The sequence below is a fragment of the Salvelinus alpinus genome, chromosome 9, assembly GCF_045679555.1.
Source record: "Salvelinus alpinus chromosome 9, SLU_Salpinus.1, whole genome shotgun sequence".
NCBI lineage: Eukaryota > Metazoa > Chordata > Actinopteri > Salmoniformes > Salmonidae > Salvelinus > Salvelinus alpinus.
In genome coordinates this window covers 17638951-17659751 of record NC_092094.1, presented here as the reverse complement: position 1 = coordinate 17659751, position 20801 = coordinate 17638951, and the positions used below count along the sequence as shown (strand labels likewise).

General features: G+C 42.4%; 1 protein-coding gene across 2 annotated transcripts in view; it reads right to left on the bottom strand.

Moving 5' to 3' along the window:
* The window catches only part of LOC139584422 (spondin-1-like), a 127987-nt gene that overhangs the window by 22443 nt on the left and 84743 nt on the right, over positions 1-20801 (bottom strand). For both annotated transcript variants that reach the window (XM_071416229.1, XM_071416230.1), the window contains 5 exons: positions 13105-13169; positions 9121-9322; positions 6226-6366; positions 4140-4215; positions 3394-3576 (listed from right to left, as the gene is read on the bottom strand). In XM_071416229.1, the coding sequence (XP_071272330.1) occupies positions 3394-3576; positions 4140-4215; positions 6226-6366; positions 9121-9322; positions 13105-13169 (667 nt within the window). The remainder of the gene's footprint in view (positions 1-3393; positions 3577-4139; positions 4216-6225; positions 6367-9120; positions 9323-13104; positions 13170-20801) is intronic.

Sequence of the window (20801 nt, the reverse complement as noted above, 5' to 3'; positions counted from 1 at the left end):
CATAGCCGCGGGCAGAACAGTTGAAACTGGAACAGCAGCAAGGCCAGGTGGACTGGGGACAGCAAGGAGTCATCATGCCCGCTAGTCCTGACGCATGGTCCTAGGGCTCAGGTCCTCAGAGAGAGAGAAAGAAAGAGAGAAGGAGAGAATTAGAGAGAGCATACTTAAATTCATACAGGACACCGGATAAGACAGGAGAAGTTCTCCAGATATAACCAACTGACCCTAGCCCCCCGACACATAAACTACTGCAGCATAAATACTGGAGGCTGAGACAGGAGGGGTCAGGAGACACTGTGGCCCCATCCGATGATACCCCCGGACAGGGCCAAATAGGAAGGATATAACCCCACCCACTTTGCCAAAGCACAGCCCCCGCACCACTAGAGGGATATACCTTCAACCACCAACTTACAATCCTGAGACAAGGCCGAGTATAGCCCACAAAGATCTCCACCACAGCACAAACCAAGGGGGGGCGCCAACCCAGACAGGAAGATCACGTCAGTAACTCAACCCACTCAGGTGACGCACCCCTCCTAGGGACGGCATGAAAGAGCACCAGTAAGCCAGTGACTCAGCCCCTGTAATAGGGTTAGAGGCAGAGAATCCCAGTGGAGAGAGGGGAACCGGCCAGGCAGAGACAGCAAGGGCGGTTCGTTGCTCCAGAGCCTTTCCGTTCACCTTCACACTCCTGGGCCAGACTACACTCAATCATATGACCTACTGAAGAGATAAGTCTTCAGTAAAGACTTAAAGGTCTAGACCGAGTCTGCGTCTCTCACATGGGTAGGCAGACCATTCCATAAAAATTTAGATCTATAGGAGAAAGCCCTGCCTCCAGCTGTTTGCTTAGAAATTCTAGGGACAATTAGGAGGCCTGCGTCTTGTGACCGTAGCGTACGTGTAGGTATGTACGGCAGGACCAACTCGGAAAGATAGGTAGGAGCAAGCCCATGTAACGCTTTATAGGTTAACAGTAAAACCTTGAAATCAGCCCTTGCCTTAACAGGAAGCCAGTGTAGGGAAGCTAGCACTGGAGTAATATGATCAAATTTCTTGGTTCTAGTCAGGATTCTAGCAGCCGTATTTAGCACTAACTGAAGTTTATTTAGTGCTTTATCCGGGTAGCCGGAAAGTAGAGCATTGCAGTAGTCTAACCTAGAAGTAACAAAAGCATGGATAAATTTTTCAGAACATTTCTGATTTTTGCAATGTTACGTAGATGGAAAAAAGCTGTCCTTGAAACAGTCTTGATATGTTCGTCAAAAGAGAGATCAGGGTCCAGAGTAACGCCGAGGTCCTTCACAGTTTTATTTGAGACGACTTTACAACCATCAAGATTAATTGTCAGATTTAACAGAAGATCTCTTTGTTTCTTGGGACCTAGAACAAGCATCTCTGTTTTGTCCGAGTTTAAAAGTAGAACGTTTTCAGCCATCTACTTCCTTATGTCTGAAACACAGGCTTCTAGCGAGGGCAATTTTGGGGCTTCACCATGTTTCATTGAAATGGACAGCTGTGTGTCATCCGCATAGCAGTGAAAGTTAACATTATGTTTTCGAATGACATCCCCAAGAGGTAAAATATATAGTGAAAACAATAGTGGATCCCTACAAATCAGCCGGGCTAGACAATCTGGACCCTCTCTTTCTAAAATTATCCGCCCAAATTGTTGCAACCCCTATTACTAGCCTAGTCAACCTCTCTTTCGTATCGTCTGAGATCCCCAAAGATTGGAAAGCTGCTGCGGTCACCCCCCTCTTTAGAGGGGGTGACACTCTAGACCCAAATTGTTATAGACCTTTATCCATCCTGCCCTGACTTTCTAAAACCTTCGAAAGCCAAGTTAACAAACAGATCACCGACCATTCCTTCTCCACTATGCAATCTGGTTTCCGAGCTGGTAATGGGTGCACCTCAGCCACGCTCAAGGTCCTAAACAGCAGGTAGCCTAGTGGTTAGAGAGTTGGGCCAGTAACCGAAAGGTTGCTAGATCGAATCCCCCGAGCTGACAAGATAAAAATCTGTTGTTCTGCCCCTGAACAAGGCAGTTAACCCACTGTTCCTAGGCCATCATTGTAAATAAAAATGTGTTCTTAACTGACTTGCCTAGTTAAATAAAGGATTAAAAAAAACGATATCATAACCGCCATCGATAAAAGACAGTACTGTGCAGCCGTCTTCATCGACCCGGCCAAAGCTTTCGACTATGTCAAATCACCGCATTCTTATCGGCAGACTCAACAGCCTTGGTTTCTCAAATGACTGCTTTGCCTGGTTCACCAACTACTTCTCAGATAGAGTTCAGTGTGTCAAATCGGAGGGCCTGTTGTCCGGACCTCTGGCAGTCTCTATGGGGGTACCACAGGGTTCAATTCTCGGGCTGATTCTTTTCTCTGTATATACAGTGGGGAGAACAAGTATTTGATACACTGCCGAATTTGCAGGTTTTCCTACTTACAAAGTATGTAGATGTCTGTCATTTTTATCATAGGTACACTTCAACTGTGAGAGACGGAATCTAAAACAAAAATCCAGAAAGTCACATTGTATGTTTTCTAAGTAATTAATTTGGGTCATATAGTCATATAGTGGGTCAATTTCCGCTAACAACTAAGAGCATGAAAGTGCAAGGCTCAACTTCTCCGCAGTTTTCGAGAAGACTCGAGGCTGTAATCGCTGCCAAAGGTGCTTCAACAAAATACTGAGTAAAGGGTCTGAATATTTATGTGAAAAAAAATCAAAAAATATATTTTTGCTTTGTCATTATGGGGTATTGTGTGTAGATTTAATCAATTTAGGATAAGGCTGTAACCTAACAAAATGTGGAAAAAGTCAAGGGTTCTGAATACTTTCCGAAAGCACTGTACATGCATTTGGGGGACCTAAGCAAGATTTGGTTGGGGGGCCCACCCACATGGGCCCACCCACATTTTACTGGCCCCCGTCTTGAAGGCGTATATAAAAAATATATTTCCTGCAATTCTACACATTTTGCCATGGGGCAGATAATTTTTTGGGCAGTTTTACAGCTAATTTCCTGCAATTCTAACTATTTGCCATGACTTATGCCATGTTAACATGATATCTGAGTGAGAGTGATGAACAAAATCAATGGGGGCGCCCTGGAGGTCAGGGCCCCAGGGAAGATGCCCTGCGTGCCCAGTCGGTATTTGGCCATGTTTACGACATTAGATGGCTGGCTAGACTAACTTACCAATCTAAAAGTTGTTAGCTGACATGGCTAATTGAGTGACTATCAGTGACTGACATAACAAGATAAAAACTGCTGATGCAAAACCACATTTCTAAATTGCACCTTATGTATTCTACTATTCTAACTCTAAAGTAAGTTGAGACCCTGACTGTGACACTGTCCTTAGTCCTCACCCTCCTCGCTGCAGCCAGGCCCCATGCAGGGCTTGAAGTCCTGGGTATGAGGGCAGGGCACACTGAGATCCAGCTGGGCCTTCAGCATCCTCTGTCTCATCCTCTGGCCCTTGTCACAGGTGGCTGAGCTGCAGGCTGACCACGGAGACCAGTTGGAGTAGATGCACGTCTCTGGAGTGTCGTCTGGACGGAGAAATTGGGTGACAATAACTGCATTGGTTAAATGTCACTATTTTGGCATATTCTAATGAGACCATGTTGGTGGGAAGGGGGGAATTCATATGCACATTTCATGTATATAACCCTATATTTGCACTGCTTTAGAATGTGTTGGTGCTGTATAGGTAAGCACTAATTGCCTATAAAAGTCAACGCAAGTTCATCTCTTGCTCTAACCACAGTGTATAGTTACTGTACAATACCCACAGTATGTGTATTGTAATGTACTGGAGACCGTCCTGTTTAGGAAACAGACAGTGTCGTGCTCAACAGAATGAGGGTAGAGAGAACAAATCATTTGGTTGAGGTTGAAAGGTAGTGTTGGAATGTAATTGCAGGGTTAGAAACATAAACCCCATCAGGTTCATTTCTGCTGCTTGGCCGTGTTCATGCTTTTCAGCAGACAGACATCTGGAGGTTTAAACAGGCTGCCAGGCAAAGCATACTTAATTAAAGACTCCAGCAGATACAGTGTGTGGCTTTTAAATTGAACATCCCAAATTGGTTGAGATAAAGCGATTATTCACCTTCCTCCTTCTCCTCCTGGCCAATATCTGCCACGATATCGTCCACCGTGTCCGGGACAATATTGCACTGCTCTCCCTGTGGGCAAGAAACATGATTCAACATCACAAACACTGATAAAATGTTACATTTACCATCTAATATCATATATTCTCATTGGAGAGAAGGGCATTTATTTTCTGGGCAAGTAAAATGGAGATTAGGTCAATAAGACATCTGGTTTTAGGATTAAAATAGATTTTTTTTCTTCGCTTCAGCTGTCAGGAGACAAACACACTGTCAATTTTCTCTGTGTTTTTCATAGACTTGCTATGATCACTATGGCAATATACTGCCAATTCAAAGAGCTATGTATCCAAAGCAACACTACATGTACAGTGGGGAGAACAGGTATTTGATACACTGACGATTTTGCAGGTTTTCCTACTTACAAAGCATGTAGAGGTCTGTCATTTTTATCATAGGTACACTTCAACTGTGAGAGAAGGAATCTAAAACAAAAATCCAGAAAATCACATTGTATGATTTTTAAGTAATTAATTTGCATTTTATTGCATGACATAAGTATTTGATACATCAGAAAAGCAGAACTGAATATTTGGTACAGAAACCTTAGTTTGCAATTACAGAGATCATACGTTTCCTGTAGTTCTTGACCAGGTTTGCACACACTGCAGCAGGGATTTTGGCCCACTCCTCCATACAGACCTTCTCCAGATCCTTCAGGTTTCGGGGCTGTCGCTGGGCAATACGGACTTTCGGCTCCCTCCAAAGATTTTCTATTGGGTTCAGGTCTGGAGACTGGCTAGGCCACTCCAGGACCTTGAGATGCTTCTTACGGAGCCACTCCTTAGTTGCCCTGGCTGTGTGTTTCGGGTCGTTGTCATGCTGGAAGACCCAGCCACGACCCATCTTCAATGCTCTTACTGAGGGAAGGAGGTTGTTGGTCAAGATCTCGCGATACATGGCCCCATCCATCCTCCCCTCAATACGGTGCAGTCGTCCTGTCCCCTTTGCAGAAAAGCATCCCCAAAGAATGATGTTTCCACCTCCATGCTTCACGGTTGGGATGGTGTTCTTGGGGTTGTACTCATCCTTCTATTCCTCCAAACACGGCGAGTGGAGTTTAGAGCAAAAAGCTCTATTTTTGTCTCATCAGACCACATGACCTTCTCCCATTCCTCCTCTGGATCATCCAGATGGTCATTGGCAAACTTCAGACGGGCCTGGACATGCGCTGGCTTGAGCAGGGGGACCTTGCGTGCGCTGCAGGATTTTAATCCATGACGGCGTAGTGTGTTACTAATGGTTTTCTTTGAGACTGTGGTCCCAGCTCTCTTCAGGTCATTGACCAGGTCCTGCCGTGTAGTTCTGGGCTGATCCCTCACATTCCTCATGATCATTGATGCCCCACGAGGTGAGATCTTGCATGGAGCCCCAGACCGAGGGTGATTGACCGTCATCTTGAACTTCTTCCATTTTCTAATAATTGTGCCAACAGTTGTTGCCTTCTCACCAAGCTGCTTGCCTATTGTCCTGTAGCCCATCCCAGCCTTGTACAGGTCTACAATTTATCCCTGATGTCCTTACACAGCTCTCTGGTCTTGGCCATTGTGGAGAGGTTGGAGTCTGTTTGATTGAGTGTGTGGACAGGTGTCTTTTATAAAGGTAATGAGTTCAAACAGGTGCAGTTAATACAGGTAATGAGTGGAGAACAGGAGGGCTTCTTAAAGAAAAACTAACAGGTCTGTGAGAGCCGGAATTCTTACTGGTTGGTAGGTGATCAAATACTTATGTCATGCAATAAAATGCAAATTAATTACTTAAAAATCATACAATGTGATTTTCTGGATTTTTGTTTTAGATTCCGTCTCTCACAGTTGAAGTGTACCTATGATAAAAATGACAGACCTCTACATGCTTTGTAAGTAGGAAAACCTGCAAAATCGGCAGTGTATCAAATACTTGTTCTCCCCACTGTATAGCGACTGTGAGGAGAGTTATATTGCATGAACATTCACATCTCTTCAGAGAGAGGGAGCACACACAGAGAGAGAGCTGAATGAATGAGCCAGGTGCTATAGTTACCTTTCGGGCTATCCTCTCCACCACTACCCGGGCCAAGGCTGCGATAGGGCCTCCTTCTGTGTCATAGAAGGGGCTCTGGGGGTGGTCCAGGCTGGTCAGGGACCGGATCCTTTCCTGAGGTATTGTGGGCTTGTTGGGAGACTGGAATGGTAAAGGTACAGTATGAGTGATACAATATGGGCATAGGGCCAGGAGTAACTGTAACACAGGGTAATATAGGTCCATGGAAGGGAGTTAGTACAACAGTACTAACAGTAATACTAACAGGAGTTAGTATGGGCACAGGGTTGGCAGTAACTGTAACACAGTGTAGCATGGGAACAGGGCTGGTACAGTAATAACTAACACAGGGTAGTATGGGGACACCAGTGGAGGCTCCTCAGAGGAGTAAGGGGAGGACCATCCTCCTCAGTGAATTTAATAAAAATAAAATAGTGGAACATTAAAAAAGTTATAATTTTTGATGAAACTATACAAAATATATTAATGTCACCAAATAATTTATTAAAACACACTGTTTTACAATGAAGATAGCAGCACTCTGTAGGGTAGCACTATGGTGTAGCTGGAGGACAGCTAGCTTCTGTCCTCCTCTGGGTAAATTGACTTCAATTCAAAACCTAAGAGACTCATGGTTCTCATCCCCTTCCATAGACTTACACAGTAATTATGACGACTTCCGGAGGACATCCTCCAACCTATCAGAGCTCTTGCAGCATGAACTGACATGCTGTCTACCCAATCAAAGGATCAGAGAACGAATCTAGTACTGAAAGCATAAGCTACAGCTAGCTAGCACTGCGGTGCATAAAATGTGGTGAGTAGTTGACACAAAGAAAGAGAAAGGCAATAGTTGAACAGTTTTGAACAAATTAATTTCTTCCAAAATTAAGGAGAAGTAAGAGCGAGAGAGAGAGCTAGCTATATTTCATAGTATATATATTTTTCACTTTCACTTACTTAGCTAGTGTCAAATGCAGACAGCCTACTCAAACAGAGAGGGATGCTATGTTAGCTAGCTGGCTATGGCTATCCAACACTAGAAATCTTCCTAGTCAAGGTACGTTTTTGGCTTTATTAATTTTTGCCAATGTAGCCAGCCGGTGTAACTGCTAAACTGATTGCTGCTGACTACACTGTTCTGCATGATTGTAGCAGGTTTACTAACGCCTTCGTTTTAGTAGCTATGCCTATGTTGACTATGACGTGACAACATTGTAGGCTGTGTGTAGCAGTTAGCAGTCATTATATGAAGGTTTGGATTGGAAAGTTTTTTTCACCTGGTCACAAACCACTGATGTGTTCTGCACTGAAGTCCACAAGCGAAGGGAAAAGGTGAGAGGAAGAGAGAACATAGATTGATGCGAGAAGGAATTATATATTAAACGAGCTGTTTGTATGTGTCTGGTATGAAAGTTAACTGTGTTTGCATGTGATCAGGGGTGTATTCATTGCGCTGATTCTGTTGAAAAACATTTCTTAAACGGAGGCAAACGGAACGAAACTGGGATAAATTTACCTGAATTTGTCGAATAGAAACTCATATGCAACTGTTGACTAACGATTACACCCTAGATCGGCTAGATGCAGGCAAAAGTGTGCGTCCCTGTCTGTCACCTTGATTACTCAAAATTCTCTCAACCTGTGCACCTACATTGTACATTTTCATTCATAGGCTAGATTGTAGCACCCTCATGATGGGTACAGGGAAAATTAGAGTATCATGTAGTAGCCTAAACCTATCAATGTCACATTGAACTGGGTGAATGGAATATGAATGACAGTCATCCAATATGTTCTAATAGAAATAAGGCCATGCTCATGAATTTGATTTAATCATCCTCCCTCATCTTAATTGGCACAGATCGCCACTGGGGCACAGGGCTGGTAGTAACTGTAACGCAGGGTAGTGTGGGCACAGGGCTGGTAGTAACTGTAACGCAGGGTAGTGTGGGCACAGGGAGGGGCGCTAGTGAAACAGTGTGGGCACGGGGCTGAGTGAGAGCACCTCATCATGTTCAGCTGCCATCTGTTAGGGGACTCAGTGTTTGATCTCAATATGCATAATTGATCAACTGTGTAATATTTATTTTATGAGTGATTTATGTTTGTTTCCTGCTAGGTGCTTTGTAAATCACCTTTCATGATTCTGTTCCAAAACAGTTACTTCAGGGAAGAGAAAACTACGAAAGCCATTTCTACTTTAACTCCAGGGAATCTAGTTTGAGTTTTTAGACGTATTCATTGGTACTGCAGCCAACAGTAGCCAGAAACCAAATGACTAAATCACATATGGAGTAGATTAATGTATTTGTCATCTGCTTTCTTTGCAAAGAAAACATTAAATGCTATTTACAGATTGTGGATTTACGTATGATATACTGTGTGGATCTACATTGAAGTCTGGTGTCTTTTCTGGCCTATAGATGGCAGTGTGTTTCCATTTCGTTCACCAGTGTCTTTTAAAGCCAGCAGAAAATGTAATTATAAGTTCCAGGGCAGGATTTGTTGGGGACATATTTACAGTGCAGAGACAACTAGTCTGTGAGGCAGCCTCTTGGGTAAATAGGCATGCCTCAATAAAATGACTACAGAGTGAATGTGCTGCTTTATGTTAGCAGTAGGTTTTTCGCTGAATCTGTTTCGTGCGTTTTTCAGCCAAGGTTGGGTCATTTGTATATTCATGAGCCATAAACTAAAAATAAAAAAGCAAAGCTCCTGCACTATTAATGAAAATAGATCAAAAGCTTTCATTCCAGATTCATGGAAAAATACAGAGGCCTGGTTTTGAAAGGCAGAAAGGCAGAGGTATTTTACTAGTTAACTGAACCAGACCAAGAAACCAGAGCCATTTATTAAATTTTGACCCCTTGTCTGGGGGGCCAGGACCCTCACCTCATAGGTGACTCCACTGTCAGTGCCTGCGTCCCAGGGGATGAGGTCTTGGTCCAGCCTCTGGATCCAGCCACACTCCTTGGTGCAGAGGTCCTCTGCAGACAGCCCCACGTTCCAGTCAGGGCTGGGCCCCAGCATGCTCAGAAAGGACATGAGGTGACGGGTACGGTCCACTGAGAACTCAGCCGAGGGAGCTGCCCGCCTGGCAAGACAAACAGATATACAGACATGTACCGTATGCTCCCCAATGTGCAGATTGATCTGATTGATCAACACAGCTCCATAAGACAGCCAGCTCCATGAGACAGCCAGCTCCATGAGACAGCCAGCTCCATAAGACAGCCAGCTCCATAAGACAGCCAGCTCCATAAGACAGCTAGCTCCATAAGTGGCAAGCTCTACAAGTACAGTATGAGATAAATATGTATACATTAGTATTGATAGATAGAGAGGGTTGACAATATTGGCAATGTTAAAGACTGGTGAAGGCTAATACAATATACAACTGTGGTGTTTATGTAGATGCAGCGCATACCGCACCAATGATGTGCTTTAAGTGTTTCTCGGTACTAGTATTCCCTGTATATAGCCTTGTTATTGTTATGTCATTTTATTGTGTTACTTTTTATTACATTTTTTACCTTAGTTTATTTAGTAAATATTTTCTTAACTCTTACTTGAACTGCATTGTTGGTTATGGGCTTGTAGGTAAGCAATTCACAGTAAGGTCTACACCTGTTGTATTCGGCGCATGTGACGAATGAAATTTGACTTGATTTTGATTTGAAATAAGCTTTGTACAGTGACATGAAAAAGTCTTTGCACCCTTTCTGATTTTCTCTATTTTTGCATATTTTTGATACTGAATGTTATCAGATCTTCAACCAAAACCTAATATTAGATACAGGGAACCTGAGTTTACAAATAACAAAAAAATATATACTTATTTTATTTATTTAATTAACAAAGTTATGCCACACCCAATTCCCCTGTGTGAAAAAGTAATTGCCCCCTTACACTCTAACTGGTTGAGCCACCTTTAGCTGCAATGACTACAACCAAATGCTTCCTGTAGTTGTTCATCAGTCTCTCACATCGCTGTGGAGGAATTGTGTCCCACTCGTCCAAAAAGTTGACTGAAGTTTGCCAAAAAGCACCTGGATGATCATCAATACTCTCAGAAGAATGTTCTATGGACAGATGAGTCAAAAGTATAACTTTTTGGACAACATGGGTTTCATTATGCCTGGTGAAAACCAAACTCTGTATTCCACAGTAAGAACCTTATACCAACAGTCAAGCATGGTGGTGGTAGTGTGATGGTTTGGGGATGATTTTCTGCCTCAGGACCTGGATGACTTGCCTTAATAGAAGGAACCATGAATTCTGCTCTGTATCAGAGAATTCTACAGGAGAATGTCAGGTCATCCGTATGTGAGCTGAAGCTGAAGCACAGCGGGGTCATGCAGCAAGACAATGATCCAAAACACACAATCAAGTACATGAAAATGGCAAAAAAAAACAAGTTTTGGAATGGCCTAGTCAAAGTCCAGACCTAATCACAATTGAAATGTGTGGCAGGACTTGAAATGACCAGTTCATGCTTGAAAACCCACAAACGTTGCTGAGTTAAAGCAGTTCTGCATGGAAGAGTGGGCCAAAATACCTCCACAGCGACGCGAGAGTAAATGAACAACTACAGGAAGTGTTTGGTTGGAGTCATTGCAGCTAAAGGTGGCAGAACCAGTTATTGAGTGTAAGGTGGCAATACTTTTTTTCACACAGGGGCTTTGGATGTTGCATAACTTTATGAAATAAGTATGCCATTGTTGTATTATTTGTTCAGTCAGGTTCCCTTTATCTAAAATTAAGTTTTGCTTGAAGATCTGATAACATTCAGAATCAAAAATATGCAAAAGTAGAGAAAATTAACAAGGGGGAAAATACTTTTTCAAAACACTGTCTATTCATAAAGTTTAGTTAGATAAAAATTCAAAATTAACACTTACACCATCTTAAGTCCAAACAAAGAAGTATAACACATTTCTGTCATAACCACTCAACATATTAATAAATAATAACTTGTTTATATTTAGAACTCATTAGAGGGAATAATGTTGTATCATAGACAGCAGAAGGCATTGGAGAAGTGCTAATGAGACAGATGTTATGTTGGAGATGTTGTTAAGGCTGGAGGATGTGTGTGGAGGCTAAAGAAAGACATTATGATTCCGTCCCAAATAGCACCCTATTCCCTATATAGTGCATTACCTTTCACCAGACCCTATAGGCCCTGGTCAAAGGTAGTGCACAAATTGGGAACAGGGTGCCATTTGGGACTCTATTTATGTGTTAATTGCCACTACACTAACACTAAGAGGAGAAGAACATCCAGTAACATCTCAATAGTTACTGAAAGAGGTGTGAAGAGATCATAAAAAATGAGGAGAAATATTATATAATTAAGTGATTAACAACAAAACTCTTTACATGAGCTGAAAAGAAAGGTGCCAGAAATTTTCAATACACACAAAAAGCTTTACATCCTTGTTAGTGAGCGTTTGTTCTTTGCCAAGATAATCCATCCAACTGACAGGTTTCGCATATCAAAAATCTGATTACACAGGTGCACCTTGTGCGTGGGACAATAAAAGGCCACTCTTAAATGTGCAGTTTTGTCACACAACACTTTGCCACAGATGTCTCAAGTTTTGAGGGAGTGTGCAATTGGCATGCTGACTGCAGGAATGTCCACCAGAGCTGTTTCCAGAGAATCTAATATTAATTTCTCTACCATAAGCCAACGTCGTCACAGAGAATTTGGCAGTACGTCCAATCGGCCTCACAACCGCAGATCACGTGTAACCACATCTCCACATCTGGCGTCTTCACCTGCCGGATTGTCGGAGACCACCTGGACAGCTGAAGAAACTGTGGGTTTGCACAATTTCTGCACAAACTGTCAGAAACCGTCTCACGGAAGCTCATCTGCGTGCTTGTTCTTCCATGGCCTGCATGCTCATCAGACACGTCACCCATTGAGCAAGTTTGGGATGCTCTGGATCAACGTGTACGACAGCGTGTTCCAGTTCCTGCCAATATCCAGCAACTTCACACAGCCATTGAAGAGGATTGGGACAACAGTCTACGGGCCACAATCAACAGCCTGATCAACTCTATGTGAAGGAGATGTGTCGCGCTACATGAGGCAAATGGTGGTCACACCAGATACTGACTGGTTTTCTGATCCACACCCCTACCTTTTTTTAAGGTTTCTGTTACCAACAGATGCATATATGTATTCCCAGTCATATGAAATCCATAGATTAGGGCCTCATTTATTTATTTAAATTGACTGATTTCCTGATTTGAACTGTAACTCAGTAAAATCTTTGAAATTGTTGCATGTTGCGTTTATATTTTTGTTCAGTGTAGAATTTTCACATTCCACATGCACATCAATATTTTTAAACGATCTCCTTCAATTTGAGACATCTATAATGTTGATGTTTTTCCAACCCCCTTTAACATCAACAATGAATATATCTCCTCAAACAAAGCAAACATTGCCTGGCTTAATTGACAGGCTTATTTTAAAATAGGTCAATGAAACATCTTGATGTATTGGAGCAGGAGGGAGGCTGTTAACCTTAATCACAGAAACACCCCGGGGGAACACATCTCTCATCAAAACAGGAGCCTTCTTTTCACAAACAGAAAAGCTCATGAAAAATGTACACAATCATGAATGAATTTAAGAAAACATCCACAGGCCAAGCATGTAGCTGGTGAATGAATTCTGGATGATTATCTCCTTTAGCCTGTTATCTGAGGAAGCTTAGTAGAATGAGATATTCTGTTTACATCTAAATTCTCAATTAATGGTTATCCAAATGATCATCTCTACAAGTATATCTTTTTTGAAAGACAACATTATAAACCTGTGAAAGGTGAGGGTACTCTTGTACATCACTGTGTACTCACACGTTCAGGGGCTGCCATGCTGGCCACTGCGCCTTGGTTTTGATAACAGTCAGAACTGCATCACCCTGTGGAGAGAGAGATTACATTATTTTCATAAAATAAGAGAAAACAATGTGGAAAACATAGAAAGATACTCAACAGTGTTCATTCCTCTCTTTCTTTTGAAATGTAAAAACTTTCCAAAGTTGAGAGCTGTGAAAGTGGGCATCTTGGGACCAGAAGTGTCTGCTATTTTATAATGGCTGTTTTTCCACAAGAGGATAACTACTGTGAATCACACAATTCACAGTAGTTCAGCTGAGCTGGCCAGTCTGGGGGAGCAGTGTGTTACCATGGCAGCATTGTCACCTCCTGCTGAAAAATTAAAGGGCCAGTAGCAAACAGACCCCTTTGATGTAGAACTAAGTAGGAATTGTTGTAGCGTTATGAGACAGTTTGGTGTCTGACATGAAAAAAAGCACGGTAGAGATTTGTGTTATTCAGTTCTCACACATTTCAGAGCAGACACACACACACACACACACACACACACTGTACCGTTTCGTAAACAGAAACAGGTTTAGATATGAGACACACTCTTTTACTTTGAAAAGATCTAACCACTTCTAACTCAATAGTGGAGTGTGCCCTTCTGGGACAGCAACACCCAGCCTCTTTTTGGGACGCGGCCCACAGGCTTGTAAAAAATGCTATTTTCATGGTTGACTGATGGTTCCACAATCGCCCTGAAAGTCTTCTCTTTGGGGGCTTACTAGAAAACAAGCCTGTCCCCCATTTCTACTCAGAGCACCTCAGGGCTGACCAGCTTTTGCCCTCTGAATTACTTCTTCAAGCTCTCTAGTTTTGGGCCACACTCAAGAGACCCACAGCCTTCATTTAAAGCTCAAAGTATTTTTCCTCAATAAGTGAGTGTTGCGAGAATAGTCATGGTCTCATACCAGCAAAAAGCTCAAAGCAGATGCCTGTGATTTCTGTTTGTCACCGTCCTTCTACACTACAGTCTGTCTGTCTATCATGATGATGTGAACTGTATGTCTCTTGGTGGGGAGGATAATCACCTGTCTGTCTGTCTGGCCTGATTTTCTGTTCTGGGGTGTCTTTACTTCACAGAACCACCTTAAAGAGGATTTGTAGAACATCCTGAGGACTAAGGGAGTCCATCTACTGACATAAGTTGAACTGCATGTCTGCATGTGGAATCAACCCTAAACAGAAGCATTGTTATTCATGAGAATCACAGTAGGATAAACCATGTCATTCTCAATGGAGGTATGTGTGTTGTGAATAGTTAAATCCAAACATATTTGATGAATATTCAGAGGCAGAGCCATACAGCATACAGCCCATATAGACCTTGTTGTGATCCAGTCCTCCCTACAGTCTTGTATGTACACTGAACAAAAATATAAACACAACATGCAACAATTTCAAAGATTTTACTGAGTTACAGTTCATATAAGGAAATCAGTCAATTGAAATAAATAAATTATGCCCTAATCTATGGATTTCACATGACTGAGAATACAGATATGCATCTGTTGGTCACAAATACCTTAAAAAAAAGGTGGGGGCGTGGATCAGAAAACCAGTATGTATCTGGTGTGATCAACATTTGCCTCAGGCAGCACGACACATCTCTTTCGCATAGAATTGATCAGGCTGTTGAATGTGGGACATGTTCAGCTTCCAGGAATTGTGAACAGATCCTTGCGACATGGGGCTGTGCATTATCATGCTGAAACATGAGGTGATGGCAGTGGATGAATGGCACGACAACGGGCCTCAGGATCTCATCACGGTATCTCTGCATTCAAATTGCCATCGATAAAATGCAATTGTATTTGTTGTCCGTAGCTTATGCCTGCCCATACCATAACCCCACCGCCTCCATGGGGCACTCTGTTCACAACGTTGACATCAGCAAACCGCTCACCCACACAACGCCATACGCGCACGCTACTTGCCATCTGCCCCGTACAGTTGAAATAGGGATTCATCCGTGACGAGCACACTTCTCCAATGAAGTTGGTTACAACGCCGAACTGCAGTCAGGTCAAGACTCTGGTGAGGACGATGAGTATGCAGATGAGCTTTCCTGAGACTGTTTCTAACAGTTTGTGCAGATATTCTTCGGTTGTGCAAACCAACAGTTTCATCAGCTGTCCGGATGGCTGGTTTCAGACGATCCCGCAGGTGAAGAAGCAGAATGTGGAGGTCCTGGGCTGGCGTAGTTACACGTGGTCTGCGGTTGTGAGGCCGGTTGGACGTACTGCCAAATTCTCTAAAACAACCTTGGAGGGGGCTTATGGTAGAGAAAAGGCAACAGCTCTGGTGGACATTCCTGCAGTCAACATGCCAATTGTACGCTCCCTGAAAACATGAGACATCTGTGGCAAATAAAATCCAAATCAAATTTTATTGGTCACATATTTAGCCGAAATGCTTGTTATTTAAATTTATTTTATACACAAAAAAAAAAATACTGCAAAGTTGCTTAGGAGCTAGAAGCAGAGCTGCCATGTATGCCGGCGCCATCTTGCCAATGACATCGTGTTGTGTGAAAAGAAATCACATTTTAGAGTAGCCTTTTATTGTCCCCAGCACAAGGTGCACCTGTGTAATGATCATGCTGTTTAATCAGCTTCTTGATATGCCACACCTGTCAGGTGGATGTATTATCTTGGCAAAGGAGAAATGTTCCCTAACAGGGATGTAAACAAATTTGTGCTCAAAATTGGAGAGAAATAAGCTTTCTGTGCGTATGGAAAATGTCTGTGATCTTTTATTTCAACTCATGAAACATGGGACCAACACTTTACATGTTACGTTTCTATTTTTGTTGAGTATAATTGAAGTGGTAAATTGTATTTATTGAAGGAGAGGGCGTGAGTGTTATTAAGGGAGGAGGAGGAGGGGGAGGGGGAGGGGGATGAAAAGGCAGTGGGAGTCGGGAGGCAGCAGCTGCTGCACCGAAGGGGATATTTTACACTTCACACAGCTGCCTGCCATGCTGACCCTGACCGCAGTGCGTACAGAGGGAGAGAGATGGAGAACAGGATGAAAAGAGTAGAAGAGGCTATTGGTGACATCATCGCCCAGGGCACACAGTGCCACGGTCAGAGGCTGCAGAGGGAAATGTCCCTGGAAAGGTCCCACCACCTCTCCATATGCCACGGTTTCAAAGTACTGGAGTTTTGCTACACAAACCGAGAGACTCAGAGTTCATCTCTAACTTGTCTCAGCAAACACATTTACTTTTTAATCATTATTGCTGAATGAGAGCTAAAGTGTTACTAGGTTTCTTTTTAACATTCTTTGTAGCCTCTCTTGACAGAGTTTCTCTGAGCAATAGCACTCTTAACAAATAATATGTCTTAGTTTTTGTCTTCACTCTTGCCTTTGTCCTCCCCGAAATCAAGCACTCTTATCTTTTCCCTTTACAAAGTTTTTCTCTTTTATTGATTTGTCAAGTTAACCCTATAGGCTGACCCAATGTGATGTCTTGTCCAGTGTCCAGCCTCCCAAGTCCCTAAACAGCCCTCTCTGTCTGTCTCCAGCTACAGAGGAGTCTGGGCCAAAGTGTTGCTCAGTAATTGATTTGATTTCAGTGAGGTGTCAGTCACTCCCGCAGACTGAGAGGAACTGAGTGGCAGGGCCATGAGCCCCCTCTAACCACACTGCTCGGCCCAATCACATCATTCTCGGAGGCAGGCAGGCAGGCAGGCAGCGGCGGGCGGGTGTTGGGTACTCAGAGTGCCAGCTAGGCACTCTGAGTACCCAATGCACCCAGCAGCATACTCCTGCCACCGCCGTCGCTGCGACCGTCTGGTGCCCGAGTCCAATCAAAAGACATTGGCTTTGCCAAGGGATCCTTTGCACAGCAGCGGGATACATATTGTCAAATGTTAATCATGTAAAATGAGCTGGGAGCCTCTGGGATAGTCTGTGTAGACCTAATAAAGAATAAACCCTCTGCATCCTCCTGACATTCTAATAAACTGCCCTTTCAATTTTCATTTCAATGCAAATCATTTAAAAAAACTTGCTGTTAATTATTATAACTTTAATCCTTAAATGAGACTGGCAAAAGGTCATTGTTCTTAATTAGACTTCCTGCCGATCCCCTGTGTCCTGCCTATTTCATTATTGCCAGATTACCAGTGTACTGTAACTTCCCCTAATCCTATGTGTGGGTTGATAGAGGTTGCTTGATTTCACACCAATTAAGAGGATACACGTATGTAACATTACAGTATATGAGCTGGTTGAAAAGCTTTACATATCATTGACTTTCCAAGTTAAGTATCGCCTGTCACGTGGCATATTTGAAGAACAAGGAACCGATTTGTAAATTGATTATTGCTTTGATATCAACAATGACATTCGTCTGTGTTTCTCATCTACAGATCTTGACTCTCACATATACAGTGCATTCGGGAAGTATTCAGACCACTTGACATTTTGCTACGTTAATGTCTTATTCTAAAAATGATGCACTTTCCCCCCACATCAATCTACACACAATACCCCATAATGACAAAGCAAAAAACATATTTTTTTTAAGATTTTTTGGCAAATGTATTAAAAATGTAAAACTGAAATATCACATTTACATAAGTATTCAGACCCTTTACTCAGTACTTTGTTGAAGCACCTTTGGGAGCGATTACAGCCTCGAGTCTCGGAGCTCTAAAGACAATTCCTTTGACCTCATGGCTTGGTTTTTGCTCTGACATGCACTGTTAATGGGACAGGTGTGTGCCTTTTCAAATCATGTCCAATCAATAGAATTTACCACAGGTGACTCCAATCAAGTTGTAGAAACTTCTCAAGGATGATCAATGGAAACAGGATGGACCTGATCTCAATTTTGAGTCTCATACAAAGGGTCTGAATACTTATGTAAATAAGGTATTTCTGTGTTTATCTATAATAAATGTGCAAAATAAAAAACCTGTTTCCACTGTGTCATAAGCCTTTAGAAAAAGGCTGTAACGTAACAAAATGCAGAAAAAAATCAAGGGGTCTGAATACTTTCCGAATGCCCTGTATGAGAAATGTATGCCTTACGACTGTGCTGTACAGATTTAGGATTTTAATTTGAGCACCCTGTTGCAGGAGAATTTTCCAGGAAATGTAAAACTTGTAGTGTAGTTGTCACTCCGGCTCCTTATCTTCCCCCCTGGCGCTCGAGGGCGCTGGGCTCCCCAGCATTACGCACTCCTGCCACCATCATTACGCACACCTGCTTCCCTCGTCACGCGCATCAGAGATAATTTGGACTCACCTGGACTCAATCACCTGTTATTTCCTTCCCTATATCTGTCTGTCCCCCAGCTCTGTTCCCCGCTTCCACATTAACGTTCGTATGTTGTTTTGTTACCCGTGTGCTGACGCTGTTCCTGTCTTGTTCCTTGTTAAATGTTTGACTCCCTGTACCTGCTTCTCGACTCCAGCATCGGTCCTTACAGTAGTTGAGATTTAAAAAGGCTTCTGAAGTTTGTAATTTCCACTTCGAAATTTCAGACTTGATTTTCTCTTATGAAAAATGTATCAACCCCTACAAAAATGTCCATTAATTATAATCCACATAATAACTGACATTTGTTTTTGCTGCAGGATTATTTTCCTGCTGTAGCAAACTGGCTCAAATTAAGATCCTACATCTGTAAGTCAAATGAGGGACTATGAAATACATCAATACAGATTGGGAGCACTAAACCAGGGTTTAATGACACACACTGAATATGGTACAGCAAGTCTAGAGCCTTAGAAGGAAATATCTATATACTGAAGAAAAATATAAACGCAACAAGTGTTTCATGAGCTGAAATAAAAGATCCCAGATTATATATATTTTTTTGATCCCAGAAATGTTCCGTACACACAGAAAATGTATTTCTCTCCAATTTTGTGCACTCATTTGTATACATCCCTGTTATTGAGCATTTCTCCTTTTGCCAAGATAATCCATCCACCTGACAGGTGTGGCATATCAAAAAGCTGATTAAACAGCATGGCAATTACACAGGTGCACCTTGTGCTGGGAACAATAAAAGGTCACTCTAAAATATGCATTGCCACAGATGTCTCAAGATTTGAGGGAGCATGCAAATGGCATACTGACTGCAGGAATGTCCACCAGAGCTGTTGCAGAAGAATTGAATGTTAATTTCTCTACCATAAGCCGCTTCCAACGTCATTTTAGAGAATTTGGCAGTACGTCCAACTGGCCTCACAACCGCAGACCACGTGTAACCATGCCAGCCCAGGACCTCCACATCTGGCTTCTTCACCTGCGGGATCGTCTGAGACCAGCCACCCGGATAGCTGATTAAACTGAGGAGTATTTCTGTCTGTAATAAAGCCCTTTTGTGGGGAAAAACACATTCTGATTGGCTGGGCCTGGCTCCCCTGTGGGTGGGCCTGGCTCCCAAGTGGTTGGCCCTGTGCCCTCCCAGGCCCTCCCATGGCTGCGTCCCTGCCCAGTTCATGTGAAATCCATAGATTAGGGCATAATGAATTTATTTCAATTGACTGATTTCCTTATATGAACTGTAACTCAGTAAAATTGTTGACATTGTTGCATGTTGCATTTATATTTTTGTTCAGTGTATATATGTATTACACATGAATAAAATCAATACAACATGCATATTATTCCATACTCCCTCAGCTCAATATTGCAACATCCAAGAATATGGATATTGAGTGTCAATTCGAATTGAAGGCAGTCAGTTCAGGGAGTAAACTTAAATAATAATTCAAAACTTGAAAGAACTGCATCTATTTTCAATTACCTCAATAAACTGAGTAGAAACTAACATTTTAACATTAACGTTAAATTCAAATCCCTTCCTGAATTGATTCCCTTCAATTTGAATTGACCCCAGCCCTTCAGTTCAGTGTGATGCATTTTCAAAATACTGTGGAATTATAATGACAACTCTCTTATATGATGCACAAGACCGTACATCATCTCTGGGATGCAAGACAGCAAGGTGTTTGCATGTGTGTGGGGTGTCTTTACATTTATTGTTGTACTAAATAGGAAAATGGGACTATTACATAACATTGGTTTAGGTTTTTGTTTTCATTTGAGACTGAGTGCAAGGTTAGATCTTATGCATAAACATCATTTTTGATATAATCTGTTCTCTGTCTGACCTAGACCGCTATCCGTGACTAACTTTTCTCCCTTTAATTCATGTTTGATAATCAGCGCATCCTATGCGGAAAAGATGCCATGATCAAACCGTCTGTTGTCATTGAGTGACATCAGCGATTTGCTTCATCAATTGAGACAGTCTCTAATCATTTCGGAGGCTAGCATTTATACACATACAGCTCTGTGCTGCGGCTTGCACATTAATCAATGCCTAGCAACATGAGACAGGAGCTGACCAACAAGGCTTGTGTTGAAAAATACAGGGTGATTAAATATGGCCTTTCAATAACATAACTGCGACAACAGCAAAAGCATCAAGAGTAAGTTTACTCTGGCTTATCAGAAAAGGGTAATTTGTCATGTTTGGGTGCTGGAGGATGTTTTCATGGTGGGCCAAGTGATAAATCATCCATATGTCAGAATTTACATTACGTATTACTTGACAAGAGATTACATGAGTCAAACATACTGTAAATCACAGACCATTTAATAATCTCAGTGTATTGGCTCAGTTTTAAAAGCAGGGGAA